This window comes from Hyla sarda, chromosome 1 (assembly GCF_029499605.1).
Source record: "Hyla sarda isolate aHylSar1 chromosome 1, aHylSar1.hap1, whole genome shotgun sequence".
NCBI classification, from domain to species: domain Eukaryota; kingdom Metazoa; phylum Chordata; class Amphibia; order Anura; family Hylidae; genus Hyla; species Hyla sarda.
In genome coordinates this window covers 154,845,702-154,869,136 of record NC_079189.1, presented here as the reverse complement: position 1 = coordinate 154,869,136, position 23,435 = coordinate 154,845,702, and the positions used below count along the sequence as shown (strand labels likewise).

Genomic DNA, 23,435 nt, shown 5'->3' with positions numbered 1-23,435 from the left:
CGAGAGGGCCTGCTGCAGGATGAGGACTCTGCTGGCCCTGAGCTGACCCTTCGGGAGGTGAGCAACACCCTCTTGATGGCAATCCAGACATGTCGGACCTCCCTTACGGGCAAGATGGAGGAGGTCAGGGTGGATGTTGGCCTCCTCCGGCAGGATCTGCAGAGTCTCCGGGATCAAGTGGGGGAGACTGAGACACGCATCTCCACCTTAGAGGACACGGTGCAGCCCTTACCTTCCTCCTTACGAGCGGTGCAGGAGCAGCTGGAGTCAGCCCGCCAGAAGAACGACGACCTCGAGAACCGGCTGCGCCGGAACAACATCCGGGTGATTGGTCTCCCGGAACGCGCGGAGGGCCAGAATCCGGGGGCCTTTGTGGAATCCTGGATACGGGAGCTCTTGCCAGATGCTCCCTTTTCGGCTGCCTACGCTGTGGAGAGGGCGCACCGTGTGCCGGCGAAGCCACCTGTACCTGGGGCCCCTCCTCGCCAGCTGCTAGCGAGATTCCTCAACTGCAATGACCGGGACCTGATACTTCGTTCTGCCCGGAGGCTGCCGGAAATCATGGTCCAGAATGCCAAGGTGTCCATCTTTCCGGACTTCTCCGATCTTCAGCGCAAGAGGGCCTCCTTCACATCAGTTAAGGCGTGGCTGCGTGAACGGGGGGTGCCGTATTCCATGGCCTACCCTGCCAGACTCCGGGTGGTAGATGGGGACCGGGCGATTTTCTTTGCCACCCCGCAGGATGCTGACGACTGGCTGAGCAGACGGAGGTGAACCTGCTTCTCCTGGTGGAATCTGGATGCTTGACCTGCCTGCTGGCCTGCTGTGGGTGACTGCCGTGGAGTTCCAGCCTGTATCCCTCCTCTCCCTTCCTTGCCCACCCTGGTGCCCCGCTGTGACTTAGGTACTGTGTCTCCACCTGCCATTCTGCCTAATTGGCACTTCTTCCCCCCCTGTCCAGCCTGCCATGTGTTTCTCCCCCCCAACCCCCCCCCCCCCTGGGCCCAATGGGATTGTCCTGTCTCTCCTCCAGTCCGGCTGGACTCCCGTACCCGGACTTATCCCTTCCATGTCTGCCCTGATGCCCCTGTTGTGCTCAAATTGCCGTGTGTTTCCCTCTGATGGGACTGTCAAGAATCTCCTCCAGTCCCCCCTACATATTGGATCCGCCTGCCTGGACCTTCCAATTGCCGATTCCCTCCCCCCTCCCCTCTACCCCCTTCCCATCTATCCCCTTTCCCCAACACCCCCCCTCCCTCTCCCTTCCATCCCTATGTCCCTACTTGTCCTTTGATGCGGGTCTCGGCCGGGACTCCTGCTGGTTATGACCCCGGCTGGTACCTTGTTCCCTCTTGGGACCTTCTGGGTCAGATATGGTGTGGGGGACATGTTGGAAGCTCTCCTGCTGGGTGGGTGGCAGGGGATACGTGTTAATGGTGGCCACTCTGCACTGTGTGCTATGTTCTATACTCCTCCTGTTATTGCTCTGTCTTCTGGTATACTCTCGTCTGTCCCCTTTCTCCTGCCTTGGTTCCTTCCCCTTCCCGAGCGATCTGCCCTAGGCCTCCTCTCCCTCCCTTCTGCTTCTTTGCTACTTTGGTGGTCATTTTCCTCCCTTCCCCCCCCCCTCTTCTTTATTTATTTTCCAGTTTCTCCCTTATGTCTCTACCTGATCCTCCGGTGCCTCCTCTCTCTCTTGTGTATTGCTGTCTTCTTTGATCCCTTTTGTAGTATATATATTTCAGAGGTTCTCATTTCTCCCACGTTTGAGCAGGCTCTCCCCACTAGATGGAGCTGTTGCTCTATTGCTGCTTTCTCTCCAGTGGTTATGTTTGCTTTCAATGTTTTATTTTGTTTTTGTCCCCCAAGTTTAGGGGGGGTTCCCTTACCAAAATGTGCATTCTCAATGGAGTATACCTTGTACTACTTCCACCTCTCACCACCTTGGTGCTCTTTCTGTTTCCGTGGACCCGTGCGTGTCTGTCTTAATCTGTTGGCGTGGATGGCTGTTGTTTGTACTGTATTTATGTGTCCCCCGCTTGACTTTAGTGTACACTCTCTTTTGCCATGGCGGACCTTAGAGTAATGTCATGGAATATACGGGGGGCCCGAGCCCCTCGTAAACGTACGATGGTTTTTGTACATATTAGGAAGTTCCGCCCTCATGTGATAGCGTTATAAGAGACGCATTTCACCCCGGACAGGGCCCACCAGTTTACAAAACCCTGGGTACAATGGTCTCACCACTCCTTCCATACATCTTTTTCTAGGGGTGTCTCACTTTTGATTGCCCGGTCGGTGAGGTGGCATCCTGTTACTGTGCGTAGGGACTCACAGGGTCGTTATATTTTTGTTTATGCCTATATTAACAATGTGCCTTATGTGCTGCTTTATATATAATCCCCCGCCGGCCTCTATGGAGGTGTTGCATAGTGCTGCCACGTTTGCTGCTGGATACCCTTCTGCACGTGTGCTGTGCATGGGCGATTTTAATATGGTGCCAGATTTGGCAATGGATCGTCACAGTACCAGGGGGGTTCCCTTAAGGCAGTGAGACCACTCCTCTCTCCTTGTTGGTCGACGAAATTGGCTGGGTGGATATCTTCCGGGCTCGCCATCCTCACACTAGACAATTCTCCTGTCATACTCTAGGTCGTAGTGCGCTGTCCAGAGTCGATCTTGCCTATGGCAATTCACTTCTCATGTCTCAGGTCTCAGCGGTTTCGTATGAACCGCGTGCTCTATCTGACCATTCTCCATTACTGCTGGACATCCGCATGACCGATTCTGGTACACCGCGTAGATGGAGAATCCACCCTTTCTGGCTGGATCAGATTTGCCCGAATGACCGTATCCCGGACCAGCTTCAGGTGTTCCTTCAAGCCAATGTTCCTGGAGGTTCTCCTGTGCTGGTGTGGGAAACTCTAAAGGCGTACCTGCGGGGCTGCCTGCGTTCTACGATCTCTTTTATTAAAAAATCTGCGTCTAGGCGGGAGGAGGAACTGGCCTGTTCCTGCACCTCTCTGGAAGCCAGATATGTGGCGGACCCATCCGAGGCTAATAAGGTGGCTTGGCTGCGTGAGGGACGACAATCTATGCTGCATCTTCACGAGAAGGCCAATAGGAAATTATTTTTTACCAAGCAATTCTACTTCGAACATGGCAATCAATCCAGTAAACTATTAGCTCACATAGTACGGCAGTCTTCTTCAGCTGCTCAGGTTCTTAAAATTAAAGCCCCGGATGGGTCCGTGCTACTGGGAGTGGAGGAAATGGCGCAATGTTTTTCTGCTTTTTATACTAACCTCTATTCTTCACAGGTTCAATATGATGACGCGGAGCTAGCTTCTTACCTGGACGGCATTGAATTCCCTGTTTTGTCTGATAGGGATAGAGACATGTTGGATGCCCCTCTCACGCTATTGGAAGTGCAGGACGCAGTAGCTGATATGACTAGGGGCAAGTCTCCGGGCCCGGATGGCCTCCCCTTGGAGGTTTACCTTCGGTACTCAGAGATTCTCCTTCCTCCCCTGCTGGCCATGTTTAACATGGCATTTATGGTCGATATTTTACCTGACTCTATGTATGAGGCGACCATAGTTGTCCTCTTGAAGCCTGATAAGGATCCTTTAGATTGTGGCTCCTATCGGCCGATTTCTTTGCTAAATCTGGATTATAAAATTCTCACAAAAGTTTTAGCTAACCGGTTGAATCAGGTGGTCTTGTCTATTATACATCCAGACCAGACCGGTTTCATGCCGAGCAAGTCCACATCGGACAATATCCGTAGGGTTCAAACTGCCATCCAGGTGGGAGGTGCTCTGAGAGGAGACTGGGCCTTGGCGTCTTTAGACGCAGCCAAGGCATTTGACTCGGTGGAGTGGGGGTACTTGCAGGCAGTGCTCTCTAGGTTCGGTTTTGGTCTTGCTTTTCGGAAGTGGATTTCACTCCTCTACCGGTGCCCGCGGGCCCAGGTCCTGGTTAATGGTACTTGCTCACGCCCGTTTCCTTTGGGCAGGGGTACGCATCAGGGGTGCCCTCTGTCCCTGCTCCTGTTTGCGGTGGCGGTGGAGCCCCTTGCACTGCGTATCCGTCAGGACTCTGGCTTCCGTGGTATGCCGGTGGGAGATAGGGAGGAGCGCATAGGTCTGTATGCGGATGATACAGTGCTCTTTCTCTCGGACCCGTTGTCGACGCTGCCATATGCTATGGCCTTGCTGGATAGGTTCGGATTTTATTCTGGACTGTTTATCAACTGGTCTAAATCCGTTGTAATGCCCCTCTTGCGTAAGAATTGGCCCCTCATTATGTGTGGCCTTCCAGTGGTCACGGAGTTTAAGTACTTGGGGATCTTTATCCACAGAGACCCTGCTAGTGACCTCTCGTCTAACATCCTCTCATTGATCCCATATGTTAAATCCAAATTTAGAGTTTGGGCTACGCTGCCGTTATCTGTTACTGGGCGTGTTAATCTTATTAAACTCATTATCCTGCCTAAATGCCTGTATATGTTAGAACACGCTTCTGGGCCTGTTCCTAAATATTTCTTTGACTCCCTTCACTCTCTCCTGTCCCCTTTTATTTGGGGCCCAAATAGACACAAAATTCGACTTTCTACTTTGCAACGCCCTAAATTAGCGGCAGGTATGTCATTACCCGACTTTTACCTTTACTATTTGGCGGGCCAGCTACGTTATCTCAGACAGTGGGTAGGAGAGGATGTTGGAACGGGTCCGGAGCGATCCTTGACTAGCTTTGTCCCGTCCTTGACCCTGAGACTTCTACTGGAGTGTCCCACCCTTGGTGGGCGTGCTTATCTGCCCCTCCATAAACTGGTGATCAAGGTTTGGCGTGCTGCCAAGGTACTCTATGGTTATACTGGTGTGCCATCGGTCCTCCCGATGTGGGACAACCCCTTTCTCCCACGCATTACTGTCTCTCTGGACCCGCCCTTTTGGAGGGGACTGGGGATTCTTACTTTGGAACATGTGTACCGTGATAATATACTGTGCTCCTTTGATCAGTTACAATCCACCTATGCTTTGCCCAGGCATTGTTTTTTCAGGTATTTACAGTTGCGCCATGCGCTTAGTGCTCAATTCCCTGTAGGTAGCGCCCCTATATCAGCCTTCCCTCTAATAGGTGTGTTGCGCTCTCAGGGTCCTAGGGGGCTGGTGTCCATCCTGTACACACACTTTATTCAGGCCAAGATTTCCGGTTCCCAGTTGCCGGCAGCCCGGCATTGGGAGTCTCACATCCCCAATGTATCTACAGAGGTCTGGGAGGAGGTTTCCTCCTCGCGCATGCTGGTGTCCCCAGCGGCTAATAATAAATTGATTCAATTGAATATTATTCATTACAGTTATGTTACCCCTCTCAGACTGTTTAGAATGGGTCGTTCAGACTCTGATGCCTGTCATCGCTGTGGTGATGCTGGAGCGGACTTTTGGCATCTTATTTGGGCTTGCCCCTACGTTGAGACATTTTGGGGGGAGGTTATTCAATTTCTCAACACACTTGCTTAGCCTCCCTTATCTGCTGACCCCTTAATTTGTCTTCGGTGTCTTGGATGAGGAGGTGTGGACTCATTATGTCCGCGTCTTCTTGAGGGAAACATTATTCATGGCTAGGTAGGCTATTGCGCTTAAGTGGATGGACCCCAGCCCTCCTACTTTATCTCAGTGGAGAGCTTTGGTGAATGCTGTGATACCCTTTTCCCATTTGGTATATAAGAATAGGAAATGTCCAGGTAAATTTCTTTCAGTGTGGGACGAGTGGTGCTCCTCCCCGTCTACGCAATGCTCATACTATATGTCTCCTCGTGGGCCTTCTCTGTTCTCTCATCATGCACGAGTCTGCTTTCTCTCATCTTTCTTCTCTCCCTCCCTCCCTCCCCTTTTCTCTCTTTCCATCTCTTACCTTTCCTCTCTACTATGGTGGTACATATTTTTGTCGAGGGTGTGCTCCGTGAGGGTGCTCCAATAACTTGTTTCTTGAGTATTCCGGGTTCTTCCGGTTTGAGGTTGCCTACTTAGTGTTTTCTATACTGTATTCTAGGATAATTATCCCTGTCGTTTACATTCTGTCGGATTGTACTGTTGCTCAGGCGCCATTGGATTATCGTACCGTGTACTACTCTGTTGTCACTTTATTGGGCCTGTGGGCTGATTGTACCTTTTCAATAAAACGTTTAAAAAAAAAAAAAAAAAAAAATCTTGCTGGCTGACAACTAATGTTAAAAGAGCAGTAAACAACAAAAAAAATAGCTTAAAAAGAAATACAAATCTGAGGGGTCAGCTATAGCATTTACACATTACAAAGCTTAATAGAATTTGTAAAAAAAAATGTAATAAAAACAGCAAAGATTCAAAAAGAGAAACAGGTGGCCAAAGAAAGCAAAACAAATCCGAAATATATTTTTTTTAGGTATATAAATGCAAAAAAAAACAATGACGGAGCATATAGGACCCCTTAATAATGATAATAGGGAGGTTGTCACTGGTGATCAAGAGACGGTAGAGCTACTGAATGGGTTCTTTTGTTCTGTATATACGAATTAAGAGGGAGGAGGTGATGCAGGCCGGGCCAGTGCTGATAACACACCATGTAATGTACTGAACTTGCTTAAAGGGGTACTCCGGTGAAAAATTTTTTTCTTTTAAATCAACTGGTGGCAGAAAGTTAAACATGTTAAAAGAAAATGGGGCTCAAAGGTCAAAGATATTTGGTTTAAAATAATAATTAATATTTATTATTATAGAATAATAATAGATTAAATAGGGAATGTACAGGGCCCTTGTACTCCCCTAAATAATTTTAATTAATACAAAATTATAAGATATAATAAAAACAAGAATAAATATATCAACTATAAAAATATTCTGCGACTTGAGCCTGTAATATCAATATAGCAATCTAATAATCAATATAATTATGTGGAACAACAATTCTCAATGCAAATGTTCATTCAATTGTTCCTGTTCTCAGTGATCTTCAATATAAGGCAGATACAATGTAGCAGCTACAGATACACAGTTAATCAATTGATGTAATGATATTGTATCTTTCCAGACAGTGATACCCCGATCCAACAGATGCAATGTAACGCTTGGTGATCAGTAGCAAGTTGATTAACAGTCAATCAAGATCACTCCTTATAAATCTCTGTGTATATCACACATTAAAAAGTCATATTAAATCAGCCAATTTGCAATATACTCCGTAAAATGCTCACCACTCCCGGGGTACCATGGATCTCCCTTATGTGTAGTCCTGTATGCCGGCTGTATAGGATCTTTCACCCGGTGCCTTGCCTCAGTCAGGGATCGCACTGCTGGAGTCTCGGCCAACTCCTAAGAAAGCAGCACTTGGTGGTGGGCACCGTTTGGGGAGACTGCAGCGCTGTCAAGCTTAGTCGGACCAGCTGGGAATGGTGGCGGTCAGCAGGCACAAAGTCCTTATTGTAGATGGCCCGATCGGCTTCTTACTTGCAATTAATGTAACGGCTGTATGCGGTAAACAAAGTGAATAACCCGGCGGCGTTCCTCGTGCACAGGTCGCGCGCTCGGGAGATGCCGCACTGTAATAGATGTCTTTGATCTGTTGGGTGATCACTGTTAATGTCAGGCAAGTGTTCTATATTGTCATATTTATGATCGCTGGACACGTTTCAAAACCATCCTCTGTTTTTTCTTCAGCAGCAGAACGTTCCGCAGCGATCTGCGGCGGATTCCAGGTCAATCGGGTCTCCAGTGACCCGGAACTACTGGCTGATCGGGGCCGTCTCTGACAGCCATAGCCAGCAGGGGCGAGGTGGCACTGGTGCCACCTCACAATCACCGTAATTCGTCGTCCGGTTTACCGGCCGACCAATCAGGGCACCTGCTGCGGGTGTCACTCCCGCAACCCGCTCCGCCCCTCTTCCTGAGGACGTGAGCGGGTGCGGGAAGTTGACCCCGGCAGCTGGGGACCCCGATCTCTGGCGTCCCTGTTGGGATCGGGGCCCCAGGAGCGGCGGCGGCGACGAGGGACTGACCTGTGTGCCGGAGCAGCAGTTGGAGCTGAGTGACAGCCTCCTGCTGTTGCTTAGCAACAGCTCCCAGCATGCAAAATGGGCATGCTGGGAGCTGTAGTTATGCAACAGCAGGAGGCAGACCACAACAACTCCCAGCTGGAGGCACATTTTTTCTATGGAAAAGTGTACCTTCAGCTGTTGTATAACTACAACTCCCAGCTTGCACAATCAGCTAAAGTGCATGCTGGGAGTTGTATTGGTGCATCTGCTGGTTGCATAACTACAACTCCCAGCATGCCCGTTGGCTGTCGGTGACTGCTGAGAGTTGTAGTTTTGCAACAGCTGAAGGCACACTGAGTTAAGTAGCAAACCAGTGTGTCTCCAGCTGTTGCATAACTACAATCCCCAGCATCCCCAGCCAAAGTAGTATGCCTCCAGCTGTTGCATAACTACAACTCCCAGCATGTACGGTCTATCAGTGCATGCTGGGAGTTGTAGTTTTGCAACAGCTGAAGGCACACTGGTTGCAAAACACTGAGTTTGTTACCAAACTCGGTCTTTCACAATCAGTGTGCCTCCAGCTGTTGCAAAACTACAACTCCCAGCATGCACTGATAGACCGCACATGCTGGGAGTTGTAGTTTTGCAACCGCTGGATGTTTCTCCCCCCCCAATGTAAATGTACAGGGTACACTCACATGGGCGGAGGTTTACAGTAAGTATCCGGCTGCAAGTTTGAGCTGTGGAAAATTTTCTGCCGCAGCTCAAACTGCCAGCGAGAAACTACTGTGAACTCCTGCCCGTGTGACTGTACCCTAAAAACACTACACTACACTACACTAACACAAAATAAAATAAAAAGTAAAAAACACTGCATATACACATACCCCTACACAGCCCCCCTCCCCAATAAAAATTAAAAACGTCTGGTACGCCACTGTTTCCAAAACGGAGCCTCCAGCTGTTGCAAAACAACTACTCCCAATATTGCCAGACAGCCACTGACTGTCCAAGCATGCTGGGAGTTTTACAACAGCTGGAGGCACCCTGTTTGGTAATCACTGGTGTAGAATACCACCCCATATGTCCACCCCTATGCAAGTCCCTAATTTAGGCCTCAAATGCGCATGGCGCTCTTTCGCTTTGGAGCCCTGTCGTATTTCAAGGCAACAGTTTAGGGTCACATATGGGGTATCGTCGTACTCGGGAGAAATTGTGTTACAAATTTTGGGGGGTATTTTCTGCTATTACCCTTTTTAAAAATGTAAAATTTTTGGGAAACCAAGCATTTTAGGTAAAAAGTCGTGAAACACCTGTGGGGTATTAAGGTTCACATTACCCCTTGTTACGTTCCCGAAGGGGTGTAGTTTCCAAAATGGTATGCCATGTGTTTTTTAGAGCAGTCACCTGCGGCGGCTGCAGGAAATGAGGAGTGACATCCCTGATGCCGTGCAGAGGGGTCGGCAGGGGACTTCACTCATCATACTATCCACACAGCCCAGAAGACCCGCCGCATTACCTGAGCCTGCCGGAGGATGTCCAGGTATGGAAATATGGAAAATATTCAAATCAGGAGGAGAAGTGTCTGTTTAAAAGGGGTACTCCACTGGAAAACATTTTCTTTTAAATCAACTGGCTCCAGAAAGTTTAACAGATTTGTAAATTACAGATTTGTAAATTACTTTTATTAAAAAATCCCAATCCTTCCAGTACTTTTTAGATGATGTATACATCAGAGGAAGTTCTTTTCTTTTTGAATTTCCTTTCTGTTTGACCACAGTGCTCTCTGCTGACACCTCTGTCCATGTCAGGAACTGTCCAGAGCAGGAGAGGTTTGCTATGGGGATTTGCTCCTACTCTAGACAATTCCTAAAATGGACAGAGGTGTCAGCAGAGAGCATGTTGTCAGACAGAAAGGAAATTCAAAAAGAAAAGAACTTCCTCTGTAGTATACAGCAGCTGATGAATACTGAACGGATTAGGATTTTTTTTTCAATAGAAGTAATTTACAAATCTGTTACATTTTTTTGCAACCAGTTGATTTAAAAGAAAATGTTTTCCAGTGGACTACCCATTTAAATTAGTGACCAGAACATTTATCAGGGTATAACACGCAGGGAGGCATTTTGCTCTAAATTTAGATTTTAAAAGTGCGTGTTATACGCCGATAAATATGGTAACATTAATGCTTATGCATAAATACAATCACATCCCTTCCCCTTCATCCCACCATACCCCTTCCATTAACTCCTTAAGGACACATGACGTACTGGAATGTGTCCGCTCCCGATCTATATCGCATTGATCGCGTTGCCGCGCGCTATTAACCCTTTAGACGCGGTGTTCAAAGTTGAACGCCGCGTCTAAAGTGAAAGTGAAAGTATGCCGGTAAGCTCAGTGGGCTGTTCGGGATAGCCACTGCGAAATCGCGGCATCCTGAACAGCTTACAGGACAGCAGGAGGGTCCCTACCTGCCTCCTCGCTGTCCGATCGCCAAATTACTGCTCAGTGCCTGAGATCCAGGCATGAGCAGTCAAGCGGCAGAATCATCGATCACTGGTTTCCTATGAGAAACCAGTGATCAATGTAAAAGATCAGTGTGTGCAGTGTTATAGGTCCCTATGGGAGCTATAACATAAAAAAAAAGTGAAAAAAAAAAGTGAATAAAGATCATTTAACCCCTTCCATATTAAAAGTTTGAATCACCCCCCTTTTCCCATAAAAAAAAAAAAAACACAGTGTAAATAAAAATAAACATATATGGTATCGTCACATGCGGAAATGTCCGAATTATAAAAATATATCGTTAATTAAACCGCACGGTCAATGGCGTACGCGCAAAAAAATTCCAAAGTCCAAATCAATCCCGATCAATAAGTCCTATCAATGCAAAAATGGTACCGCTAAAAACTTCAGATCGCGGCGCAAAAAATTAGCCCTCATACCGCCCCATATGCGCAAAAATAAAAAAGTTATAGGGGTCAGAAAATGACAATTTTAAACGTATTAATTTTCCTGCATGTAGTTATGATTTTTTCCAGAAGTACGACAAAATCAAACCTATATAAGTAGGGTATCATTTTAATCGTAAGGACCTGCAGAATAATTTTTACCGAAAAATGTACTACCTAGAAACGGAAGCCCCCAAAAGTTACAAAACAGCGTTTTGTTTTTTTCAATTTTGTCTCACAATGATTTTTTTTCCTATTTTGCCGTAGATGTTTGGGCAAAATGACTGACGTCATTACAAAGTAGCATCGGTGGAGCAAAAAATAAGCCATAATATGGATTTTTAGGTGCAAAATTGAAAGAGTTATGATTTTTTAAAGGCAAGGAGGAAAAAACAAAAATGCAAAAACAGAAAAACCCTCAGCCCTTAAGGGGTTAATTCCTTGGTTGAATTTGGTGGACAAATGTCTTTTTTCGACCATACTAACTATGTAACTATACTAACTGTGTAACTATATTATATCATTTTCCCTGATTTCTTTAATGTTGTATTTTTATTGCAGAAGAGTGATTTAAGCCTGTATACTGCAAAGATTGACGATTATACTGTAAGTATATCAGTCAATTGATTTACTCTTATTTCTTATATCTGTACTGAAAACCAAAAGATTTGCTGTGAAGACCCCCTTCATACATTTTTTGCTACAGTTATTATCAGGATTGACAAAGTTTCCTTTTCCACAATTATTTTGGAATACAGCCACTTACATATATAATCACCTGTGGACATACAGTACTGTGCAAAGGTTTTATGCTGTTGTAAACAAAATGTTGCTAAGTTACAATGGTTTAAAAAAGTTGTAATAGAAGTAATTAATCCATTAACAAAATGCAAAGTGAATGATCAGAAAAGAAATCCACATCATAGCAATATTAGCCTTCAAAACAGCATTAGGCTGGGTCCACACTACGTTTTGTCCCATACGGGAGCGCATACGGCAGGGGGGAGCTAAAAGCTCGCGCTCCCGTATGTTACCGTATGCGCTCCCGTATGTCATTCATTTCAATGAGCCGACCGGAGTGAAACGTTCGGTCCGGTCGGCTCATTTTTGCGCCGTATGCGCTTTTACAACCGGACCTAAAACCGTGGTTGACCACAGTTTTAGGTCCGGTTGTAAAAGCGCATACGGCGCAAAAATGAGCCGACCGGACCGAACGTTTCACTCCGGTTGGCTCATTCAAATGAATGACATACGGGAGCGCATACGGTAACATACGGGAGCGCGAGCTTTTAGCTCCCCCCTGCCGTATGCGCTCCCGTATGGGACAAAACGTAGTGTGGACCCAGCCTTAGTTTTTCTAGGTACACTTGCACACAGTTTTTGCTGGAACTTACCAGGGAAACATCTTGGAGAACTATCCACAGATCTTCTGTGGATGTAGGCTTGCAGACTGAAACAATGAACTTGAGATCAAGGGTCATGATTTCTTGTTCTAGTGTTTAATGACACTGGCTGTATGTTTGAGGTTTTTGTCCTGTGCAATTGGCCACAATTCTTCCTTAACCCCTTAAGGACATGCGGCATAAATGTACAGCGCTGCTAAGCATGATTTACAGCTGTACATTTAAAGCACTGCATTCCGTGATCACCGCATCTCCAGACTGTCCAGGCATGCTGGGAGTTGTAGTATTGCAACAGGTGGAGGCACCCTTTTTGGGAAATGGTTATGCAAATCCCTAATTTAGGCATCAAATGCACATGGCACTCTCTCACTCCAGAGCAGTGTCATATTTCAAGGCAACAGTTTAGGGCCACATATAGGGTATTTCCGTACTTGGGGGGGGGGGGGGGGGGGTTGCTTTTTCTCCTTTTACTCCTTATGAAAAGGAAAAGTTAGGGGCTATACCAGCATGTTAGTGTAAAAAAATGTTTACACTAACATGCTGGTGTTGCCTCATACTTTATATTTTCACAAGATGTAACAGGAGAAAAAGACCTAGAGCATTTGTAGCACAATTTCTCCTGGGTACAGGAATTCCCCAAATGTGGACGCATAGTGCTCTGCGAGCACACAAAATGGCTCAGGAGTGAGAGAGCGCCATAAACGCAGAAAAAAAATCCCCTCATGTGACCCCATTTTGAAAACTACACCCCTCAAGAAATGTAATAAGGTGTGCAGTGTGCATTTACACCCCACAGGTGTCTGACAGATTTTTGGAACATGGGTCCGTGAAAATGAAAAATTGTATTTTTCCAAAAATGCCAAAACGCCAGTGGGGTGTAAATGCTCACTGCACCCTTTGTTATATTCCTTGAGGGGTGTAGTTTCTAAAATGGTTTCACTTGTGGGTAATTTCCACTTTCTGGGCACCATGGGGGCTTTATAAATGCGACATGGCCCCCAAAAACTATTCAAGCTAAATTCTCTGTCCAATAGCCAAATGGAGCTTCTTCCCTCCTGAGCCCTGCCGTGCGGCCCCTGAACACTTTACGTCCCCATATGGGGTATTTCCATACTTGGGAGAAATTGGGTAATGAATTTTGGGAGTCTTTTTCTCCTATTATTCCTTGTAAAAATGACAAATTAGGGATTATACCAGCATTTTAGTGTAAAAATTTAACATTTTTATTTTCAGGCCCCCTGTTCCAAAATTGTGGGTTGTAAATGCTCACTGCACCCCTTATTACACTCCTTCTGGAGTGCAGTCTCCAAAATGGTGTCACAGGAGCCCCTTTGGGGTTTTGTAAGTGCGACATGGCCCCAATAAACTCAGGGATGTGGAATTCCTATCGCCCGACGCCCGGGACTAGCAGTTTTGGGCGCCGGGTAGGTGAATTTGTCCGGCCCTTAGCCCGGCTTCGGGCAAGCAGGGCCGGACCTGACAAGCGCGGTGGCGATCTGCAGTCTGCATGGAGCGGGCTGCCGACTCCTGCCCGCTCCATACTCTGCCGCCTCCGACAATAAAAAACTGTATCCTCGGAAGCAGAGCAGGGGAGATGAGAAGCTGTGTATGTCTTCTCTCCCCTGCTCTGCAGACGTGCAGGGGGAGATGAGGGGGCGTGGCTTCTTGCTCCCCGTGCAGACCTGCATCCTCTGCCTTCACTCCCCCCAGCTGTAGCTTCGGAGAGGTAAGGGGAGGAGGCACGTCTGCACGGGGAGACTGTATGCGGCGCTCACAGGGGAGTATGGAGCGGGCTCCGGATTCCTGCCCGCTCCATACTCTGCTGCCCCCGGCTGTTCTCAGTAGTCGGGGGCCGCCGCTAATAGCCAGCAGGGGGGTGATCCACTATGGAGGTAGCCGGAGGATTTACCTCTGCTTCCTCCTGTCCCGGCTCTGTCATTGATAGAGCCTGGCTGGACTAGGCTCTATCAATGGATCATAGAGCACACAGATTAATAGAGTTCAATAGAACCTCATAAGTCTAATAGATTCCTCATAAGTCTAATAAAGTGTAAAAAAAAAAAAAAAAAAAAGTTTTAATAAAAGTTTGAAAGACACATTAACCAAGTGGTCTTCAAACTGTGCCCCTCCAGATGTTACAAAACTACAATTCCCAGCATGCCAGGACAGCCTTTGGCTGTCCGGGCATGCTGGGAGTTGTAGTTTTGCAACGTCTGGAGGGCCACAGTTTGAAGACCGCTGCATTAACCCCTTCTATGTTAAAAGTTCAAATCACCCCCTTTTCCTATATAAAACATGCAAACATAAAGTTAAAAAGCGATTAAAAAGTCAGATCAATGCCAAAATGGTACCGATACAAAAAACAGATTATGGCGCAAAACATGAGCCCTCATACAGCCTGGTATGCGGAAAAAAAATAAAGCTACAGGGGTTAAAAAACGGCAATTAAAAAAATTAGAAAACGTTCAGAATTAGTAAAACATGACATAAACGATACAAATCTGGTATTACTGTAACCAGGCGCCTAAAGTATAAAACTAACATGTTACCTCAACCACAAGGTAAATGGCGCAGAAAAGAAAACCACCAAATCTGCAAAATTATCTTTTACTATTTCAATTTCACTTCCCCAAATATATATATATATATTTTTTGGTTCAGAGAATAGGTTATTGAAAAATTAAAAGGTGTCATTATAGTAGGTAGTTATGGCTATTATAGGGCGAGGAGGAAAAAACAAGAGCGTAAAAGCGAAAATTGGCCGGGACAAGTGGATCGTCATGAGGGACAAGTAGATTTTGCTCCATTTTAGTCCCGTGGAAAAGTAGTTTTTTTATAAAATTTCCACACCCCTGAAACTAATTCTACTATTCTGCTAAATTCTACTATTATCCCCTGAAAAATTTAATTTTTAATTTTCACGTCCCAATTCAAAGAGGTAATCCAAGATTTTTTTTATTTGACTATGCTACAGGGGCTGTAAAGCTAGTGTAGTTCCTAATATAGTATCTGTACCTGTGTGTGATGGTTCTGTGATTTTCACCCCAATATTTATTTTTAACAGCATGCAAAATTACTGTTGTCTCAGATTTTTCCCAGGTTGCAATACGGCCGAGACCTGACATCTCTATTCAGCTGATGACAGGGAGCCTGTCTGCTTCAATGGGTGGAGCTGTCGCTTGGTGGGAGAGAGATCAATCTGCAACTAAATGTATTTTTGCAACAGCTGTAGCCACCCTAATTGAAAAACCACAGATCTTTTGAATGGTTGCAGCTAATTTATGTTTCAATGGGTGGGGTGGCTGATGTGTGGGAGGGAGGAAAATGGAATTATGGGATTTTTAGGCAAAGAAGGAAACTCAAACAGGAAATACCAGTAAACAAAAAGCTAGCCAACGTGTTATGGTAATTTCACAACATTTGGGCCATTTAGCCTAAAGACAAGCGCAGATCCTTCCTAAGCATGTCCATTACTGCCTGCCAGGTACGTACTGAAATCACCTTATCGTGGATAACTCCTTTAACGAAAGTTCTGGCACCTTGGTGGCTTCCTTAATGCGACATGCCCCCCAAAAACCATTTTAGCAAAATTCTCTCTCCAAAAGACAAATTTTGCTCTCTTCTGAGCCTTGTAGTGTGCCAGCAGAGCACTAAACATCCACATATGGGGTATTTCTATACTCAGAACAAATGGGGTTACAAATTTTGTTACCATTTGAGCAGAATTTGCTCTCTAAAAGCCCATTTTCTCTCCTTCCCTTCTGAGCCCTCTAGTGCTCACGTAGAGCGCTTTACATCCACATATGAGGCAGTTCTTTACTCAAGAGAAATTTTGAGGGGCTTTTTCTCCTTTTATTTCTTTAAAAAATTTACAAAATGGGGCAACAAGAACATGTTAGTGTAAACAATTAAGGTTTGAATTTTCTCCTCCATTTTGCTGCTATTCCTGTAAAACACCTAGTGAGTTAACAAACTTTCTGAATGTCACTTTGAAAACTTTGAGGTTGAAGTTTCTATAATGGGGTCATTTATATGGAATTTCTTACAGAAAGGCCTCTCAAACCCAGCTCAAACTGAACTGGTCCCTGAAAAATTCATGAATTTTTCGTGAAAATTTGGAAAATTTCTGCTATTCTTTGAAACCCTCTAATGCCTTCAAAAAGTAAAAACATGTTAAAGGGGTTATCCAGGAAAAAACTTTTTTTATATATATAAACTGGCTCCAGAAAGAAACAAATCCCCATAGCAAACCTCTTCTACTCTGTGCAGTTCCCGAGACAAGCAGAGATGTCAGCAGAGAGCACTGTTGCCAGACAGAAAACAACAACTCAACTTCAGCAGCTGATAATTATTGACAGGATTAAGATTTTTTTAATAGAAGTAATTTACAAATCTTTTTAACTTTCTGGAGCCAGTTGATATAAAAAAAAAAAAGTTTTTTCCTGGATAACCCCTTTAACTTTATGATGCCAACATAAAGTAGACAAATTGTATATGTGAATCAATTTATAGTTTATTTGGCATGTCAATTTCCCTTACAAGCAGAGAGTTTCAAAGTTAGAAAAGTTCTAAATTTTGCAAATTTTCATAGAATTTTGGAATTTTCCACCAAGAAAAATCTCCACTTGAATAAGTGTAGAAACTACTTTGTTTTAGGCGTGCCTTACTAATTGATTGAGGACAACTGAATCTTTGTAGGGGTTTATTATAAGCTATACATATACATATAAATACAAAGGGGGATCCTAACTAATTAAGGGATAAGGGGTGCAAGGAAGAGGGGAAGGTGATAGGAAGGGGGCAGGAAGTGCTCTCTCTTTCTCATCATTCTATAAGTAACATATATATAGCAGTCATCCACACACATTACCCATACATTGCCCATCCCAAGACATCTCCATGGACAATCAGAACAGTTCCTTAACACCCATGGTTGTTGAATGTTGTCCTGTAGGTGATTTGCATTGCAATCAGTTCTTGCTCTTTGATGTCTCCTTGAGTGGGGGATCCTCTTTTTTTCCATATTGTGTTGACAGATGTCCATCCAAGTTTCCTCGAGAACTGCACCTTGGTGGGCTGACAGGAGGATTTGCAGTCCATTGTGTCCAACACCGCAGGGGCTGGTTTTATGGGTTTACTGTTGGAGATAACAGGAACAGCAGCTAACCTCCATTCTTATCACTGAGGTGCTAGGCTTATCATATGTCTTTGAACAGGATAAAAGCAAATTATTGTCTAATCAGCTGCTTGCATCAACCACCATTCCTGGAGCCAGTCCTGCCAACATCCTACACCCATTCCATCCATTAAATTCCACTGCATTCCATTGTCTTCTTCATTGTATTTGAGTCCATAATAAGAACACATCAAATTATATTAGTGTGGCCAATGTTTGCTTACAACAATAAAGTAGAATATGTTATGAAAAACTTTCTCAGAATGATAAGGAAAAGCATCCCAGAGTTATTTATGCATAAAGTGACACAGGTCTGATTTGCAAAAAAAATGGCTGTGTACGCCCTAGGTCCTTGAGGGGTTTAGGACTAATTTTTTCTTGTACTGGAATGGAATGCCTGCTGAAATCATTCAGCAGGCATCCCGTGCAAATGCCTGTGGGGGTCCTGAGACCACCCCATGTCTGCGGTCGCCACTTAGTGGGAGAGAGATCAATCTGCAACTAAATGTATTTTTGCGGCGATTCTTGGCTGATCGGGTCTATGGTATCTCATCGCCCGGAAAATAGGGATGATCGGAGCTGTCAGGGACAGCCCTGACCTTCCTGAAGATTAGGAGCGAGGCGGCAGGAGTGCCACCTCCTCCTAACCCTTGCGATTGGCCAGTCAGGACTGACCGGTGAATCGCAGGGCGGTGCGGGGGTGAAAGTTAATTTCCCCTGCTCTGCCTGCCCCTGGAAGTCCAGACAGAGCAGGGGAAGATGGCAGCGAGGGCCAGCGTGGCGGGGGGTCCGGCGGCAGTTACCTGATCACCGGCGGCGGCACTTTACATCTACATATTGGGTATGTTCTTACTCAGAAGAGATGGGCTACATATTTTGGGTGGCTTTTTTCCTATTAGGGTAACACAAGCATTTTAGTGAAAAACATTTTTTTTTTTTCATTTTCACATCCAGCTTTAACGAAAATTCGTCAAACACCCGTGGGGTGTTAAGGCTCACTATACCCCTTGTCATGTTCCGTGAGGGGTGTAGTTTCCAAAATGGGTTCACATGTGGGTAATTATTGTTTTGCTTTTATGTCAGAACCATTGTAAAATCAGCCACCCCTGTGCAAATCACCAATTTAGACCTCAAATGTACATAGTGCCCTTTCACTCCTGAGCCCTGTTGTGCGCCCTCAGAGCATTTTATGCCCACATATGGGGTATTTCCGTACTCCGGAGAAATTGCATTACAAATTTTGGGGGTCTTTTTTTACTTTTACCGCTTGTGAAAATTAAAAGTATGGTGCAACACCAGCATGTTAGTGTAAAAAATAGTGTTTTACTCTTTATTTTGTGTAGTGTAGTTTAGTGTAGTGTTTTTAGGGTACATTCACACGGGCGGGGGTTTACATTGAGTTTCTCTCTGGGAGTTTGAGCTGCAGCAGAAAATTTGCCGCATCTCAAACTTGCAGCAGAAAACTCGCTGTAAATCCGCGCCTGTGTTGGGGGGCAAACTTCCAGCTGATGCAAAACTACAACTCCCAGCATGCCCTTACAGACCATACATACTGGGAGTTGTAGTTATGCAACAGCTGGAGGCACATTGGTTGGGTATTACGAAAATTAAGAGTTTGTTACTTAACTCAGTGTTTTGCAACCAGTGTGCCTCCAGCTGTTGCTAAACTAGAACTCCCAGCATGTACAGTCTCTTTTTGCAGCTGGAGGCACACTGGTTGCGAAACACTGAGTTAGGACACAAACTCTGTTTCACAACCAATGTGTCTCCAGCTGTTGCAAAACTGCAACAATCAGCATGCACTGACAGTCGAAGGGCATGCTGAGAGTTATAGTTTTTCAACAGCTGTAGGCACACTGCTACAACTCCCAGCATGCCCTTTGGTAGTCTGTGCATGCTGGGAGTTGTAGTTATGCAACAGCTGGATACACTCTTTTTCATAGAAAAAAATGTGCCTCCAGCAGTTGCATAACTACAACCCCCAGCATGCACAGACTACCAAAGGGCATGTTGAGAGTTGTAGTTGAAGCTCCAGTTGTTGCAAAACTACAACTCCCAGCATGCCATTTGACTGTGCATGCTGAGAGTTGTTGCTAAGCAACAGCAGGAGGTGAACAGGCCCCACCTCCTGCTGTATCCTGCCGCCTGCACCACCGGGACCATCGCCACTGCTTCCACTGCTCCTGCTGGACCAGAGAGAGGTAAGAGACCCCGCCGGCCTCGATTACCGCACAGCAGCCTCATGGTTAATCGGTCGTTCCGACCGATCAATAACGTGATCGTGAGGTTGCACCCGTGCCAACTCACTCCTGCTGGGTAAGGGTGAATGGGGCTGTCTCGGACAGCCCCATTCACCCTTTTTTACCGGATCACCAGTGACCCAATTGACAAGGGGTAAAAGGTAAAAAGGTCCCCCAAAACTTGTAATACATTTTCTCTCTAATAAGGAAATACTTCATATGTGAATGTAAAGTGCTCTGTGGGTGCACTAGAGGGCTCAGATGGGAAGGAGCGACAATAGCATTTTGGAGAGCGAATTTTGCTGAAATGTTTTTTTTTTTTTTTTGGGGGGGGGGGGGGGGGGGGGCATGTCCCATTTAGGAAGCCCTCATGATGAAAGAACAGTAAAATACCCCCCACATGGCATACAATTTTGAAACTACACCCCTCAAGGAACGTAACAAGGGGTATAGTGAGCCTTAACACCCCACAGGTGATTGACGAACTTTCCTTAAATTGGGACGTAAGAAATAAAATAAAAATTTCAATAAGATGCTGCTGTTTTTCATTTTCACAAGGGGTAATAGGAGAAAAAGACCCCAAAAATGTTTTACCCCATTACTTCTGAGTATGGAAATACCCCATATGTGGATGTAAAGTGCTCTGCGGGTGCACTACAATGCTCAGAAGAGGATTGGGCTTTTAGCGAGAAAATTTGGGCTTTTGGAGAGAGAATTTGGTTGGAATGGAAGTCTGGGGCCATGTGCATTTACAAAGCCCCCATGGTTCCAGAACAGTGGACATGTGACCCCATTTTTGGAAACTACAGCCCTCACTGAATTTTATACGGGGTGCAGTGAGCATTTACACCCCACTGGTGTTTGACAGATCTTTTGAACAGTGGGCTGTGCAAATGAAAAATTACATTTTTCATTTTTACGGACGACTGTTCAAAAAAATCTGTCAGACACCTGTGGGGCGTAAATGCTCACTGTACCCCTTATTACATTCCGTGAGGGGTGTAGTTTACAAAATGGGGTCACAGCCTAATTCTCTCTTCAAAAGCCCAATGGCGCTCCTTCTCTTCTGTGCATTGTAGTTCACCCGCAGAGCACTTTACATCCACATATGGGGTATTTCCATACACAAATTTTGGGAGGCTTTTTTCCTATTACCCCTTGTGAAAATGAAAAATTTGGGGTAACACCAGCATTTCAGGGGAAAAAAACACATTTTAAATTTTCATGTCCAACTTTAACAACAATTTGTCAAAGACCTGTGGAGTATTAAGGCTAACTATACCCCTTGTCACATGTGGGTGTTTATTATTTTTTTTGCGTTTATGTCAGAACCGCTGTAACTATCAGCCACCTCTGTGCAAATCACCAATTTAGGCCTCAAATGTAGATGGCGCTCTCTCATTCCTGAGCCATGTAGTTCGTCCGTAGAGCATTTTACATCCACATATGGGGTATTTCTGTACTTGGAAGAAATTGCGGTCGAAATTTTGGGGGTCTTTTTCTCCTTTTATCTCTTGTGAAAATGAAAAGTATGGGGCAACACCAGCATGTTGTAAAATTATTTATTTATTTTTACACTAACATGCTGGTGTAGCCCCTCATAAGGGGTAAAAGGAGAAAAAGCCCCCCAAATTTTGTAACGCAATTTCTCCTGAGTACAGAAATACCCCATATGTGGCCCTAAACTGTTGCCTTGAAATACAACAGGGCTCTGAAGTGAGCGAGCGTCATGCGCATTTGAGGCCTAAATGAGGAATTTGCAATAGGGGCAGACCCGGATACAAGGATGGGGCTTGTCTCCACCAAAACCCTACATCAGTGTTTCCCAAACAGGGTGCCTCCAGCTGTTGCAAGACTCCCAGCCTGTCAGGACAGTCAATGGCTGTCTATCAATACTGGGAGTTGTTGTTTTGCAACAGATGGAGGCTCCCTTTAGGAAACACTGCCATATGAGACGTTTTTCATTTTTATTAGAGGCGGGGGGAGACTTGTAAGGGGGTGTATGTGTAGTGTTTTACTTTTTATTATGTGGTAGTGTAGTGTTTTTAGGGTACATTTGCACTGGCGGGGGTTCACAATGAGTTTTCCGCTGGGAGTTTCAGCTGCGGTGCAAAATTTGCCGCAGCTCAAACTTGTAGAAGGAAACCCACTGTAAACCCCCGCCCATGTGAATGTACCCTATACATTCACGGGGGGGGGGGGGGTGGGGGGGCTGTCCAGGCATGCTGGGAGTTGTAGTTCTGCAACATATGAAGGGCCAGATATTGCAGAACTACACGCCCAGCATCACTGACTGTCTGGGCATGCTGGGAATTGTAGTTTTGCAACATCTGGAGGGCTACAGTTTGGAGACCACTGTATAGTAGTCTCCAAACTATGCCACTTCAGATGTTGCAAAACTACAACTCCCAGCATGCCCAGACAATCGGTGCATTCTGAAAGTTGTAGTTTTGCAACCTCTGGAGGACCACAGTTTAGAGACCACTACACAGTGATCTCCAAACGGTGGCCCTCCAGATGTTGCATAACTTCAACTCCTAGCATGCCCAGGCATTGGCTGTCTGGGCATGCTGGGAGTTGTAGTTTTGCAACTTTTAGAAGGCCACAGTGAAGATCACTTACCGGCGATCTTCTCTGCAGCCTCCTCCACTGGCGTACTTTCCGGCTGCACTCCTCCTGCCACCGCCGCTGCTCAGATAACGCCACCGCTGGTCTAGTAAGCCGGCCATGCTCCTCCCCATCGCCGCACGTGTTCCCTCGCTCTGCCCGGACTTCGGACGGTGGGCAGAACGTGGGAAATTAACTTTAACCCCCACCCCCTCGCCCCAACTGCCATTGGTCGGTCGTACTGACCGACCAATGGCAGGGGATAGGAGGAGTTTGCAACACTGCCACCTCGCTCCTATCTATCCTTTAGCATGGTCGGAGCTGTCTCTGACAGCTCCGATCGTTCTTATTTTCCGGGCGATCTGAATTGACCAGCAATTTGCTGACATGGGAGGGGGGGTCTCTGGACCCCCCTAGGAATTGCCACAGGATGCCTGCTGGTAGATGTCAGCAGTCATCCGGGTACGGTCCCCGCCCGGCGCGTGGCGAGGACCGAAATTCCCACGGGCGTACAGGTACGCCCTCCGTCCTTAAGTACCAGGACGCAAGAGGTTAACATTGCCTGTTTTTTTGTACTTCTTCAAAGGAGCTTGGATAGCATAGCAATAATCTTAAAACCATAGTCTGCTTTGAAATCTTTGCTGTGAGAAACCTTACTATCTTGTGTGTTGTTGCTGTGCTCAGTCTTGTCATAGTGTATGACTAATGACCTAAAATTGTCACAACCTCACCTCAAGCTTCCCACACAACTGTTTTTATTTCAGTTGATGACTATGTTTCAACCTTCATATAAATAATATGCTAATTTTATACTTTTTGTATGCCTTTATATATGTGTGTGTGTGTATGTACTTTTGGTTTGCCTGTATGTGTGTGTTTGTGTACTTTTGGGTTGCCTGTATATATATATGTGTGTGTGTGTGTGTACTTTTGGTTTGGCATATTAGGGATCGACTGATATCGTTTTTTTAGGGCCGATACCAATAATCGGTGAAGGTTAGGGCCGATAGCCGATAACTTGTACCGATATTCCGGTATAAGTTA

The 23,435-nt window shown here is 45.7% G+C and overlaps 1 protein-coding gene across 9 annotated transcripts in view; it reads left to right on the top strand.

Moving 5' to 3' along the window:
* Nucleotides 1-23,435, top strand: part of IL15 (interleukin 15) — a 137,911-nt gene that overhangs the window by 108,951 nt on the left and 5,525 nt on the right. For all 9 annotated transcript variants that reach the window (XM_056562912.1, XM_056562911.1, XM_056562910.1 and 6 more), the window contains one exon: nt 11,527-11,571. In XM_056562912.1, the coding sequence (XP_056418887.1) occupies nt 11,527-11,571 (45 nt within the window). The remainder of the gene's footprint in view (nt 1-11,526; nt 11,572-23,435) is intronic.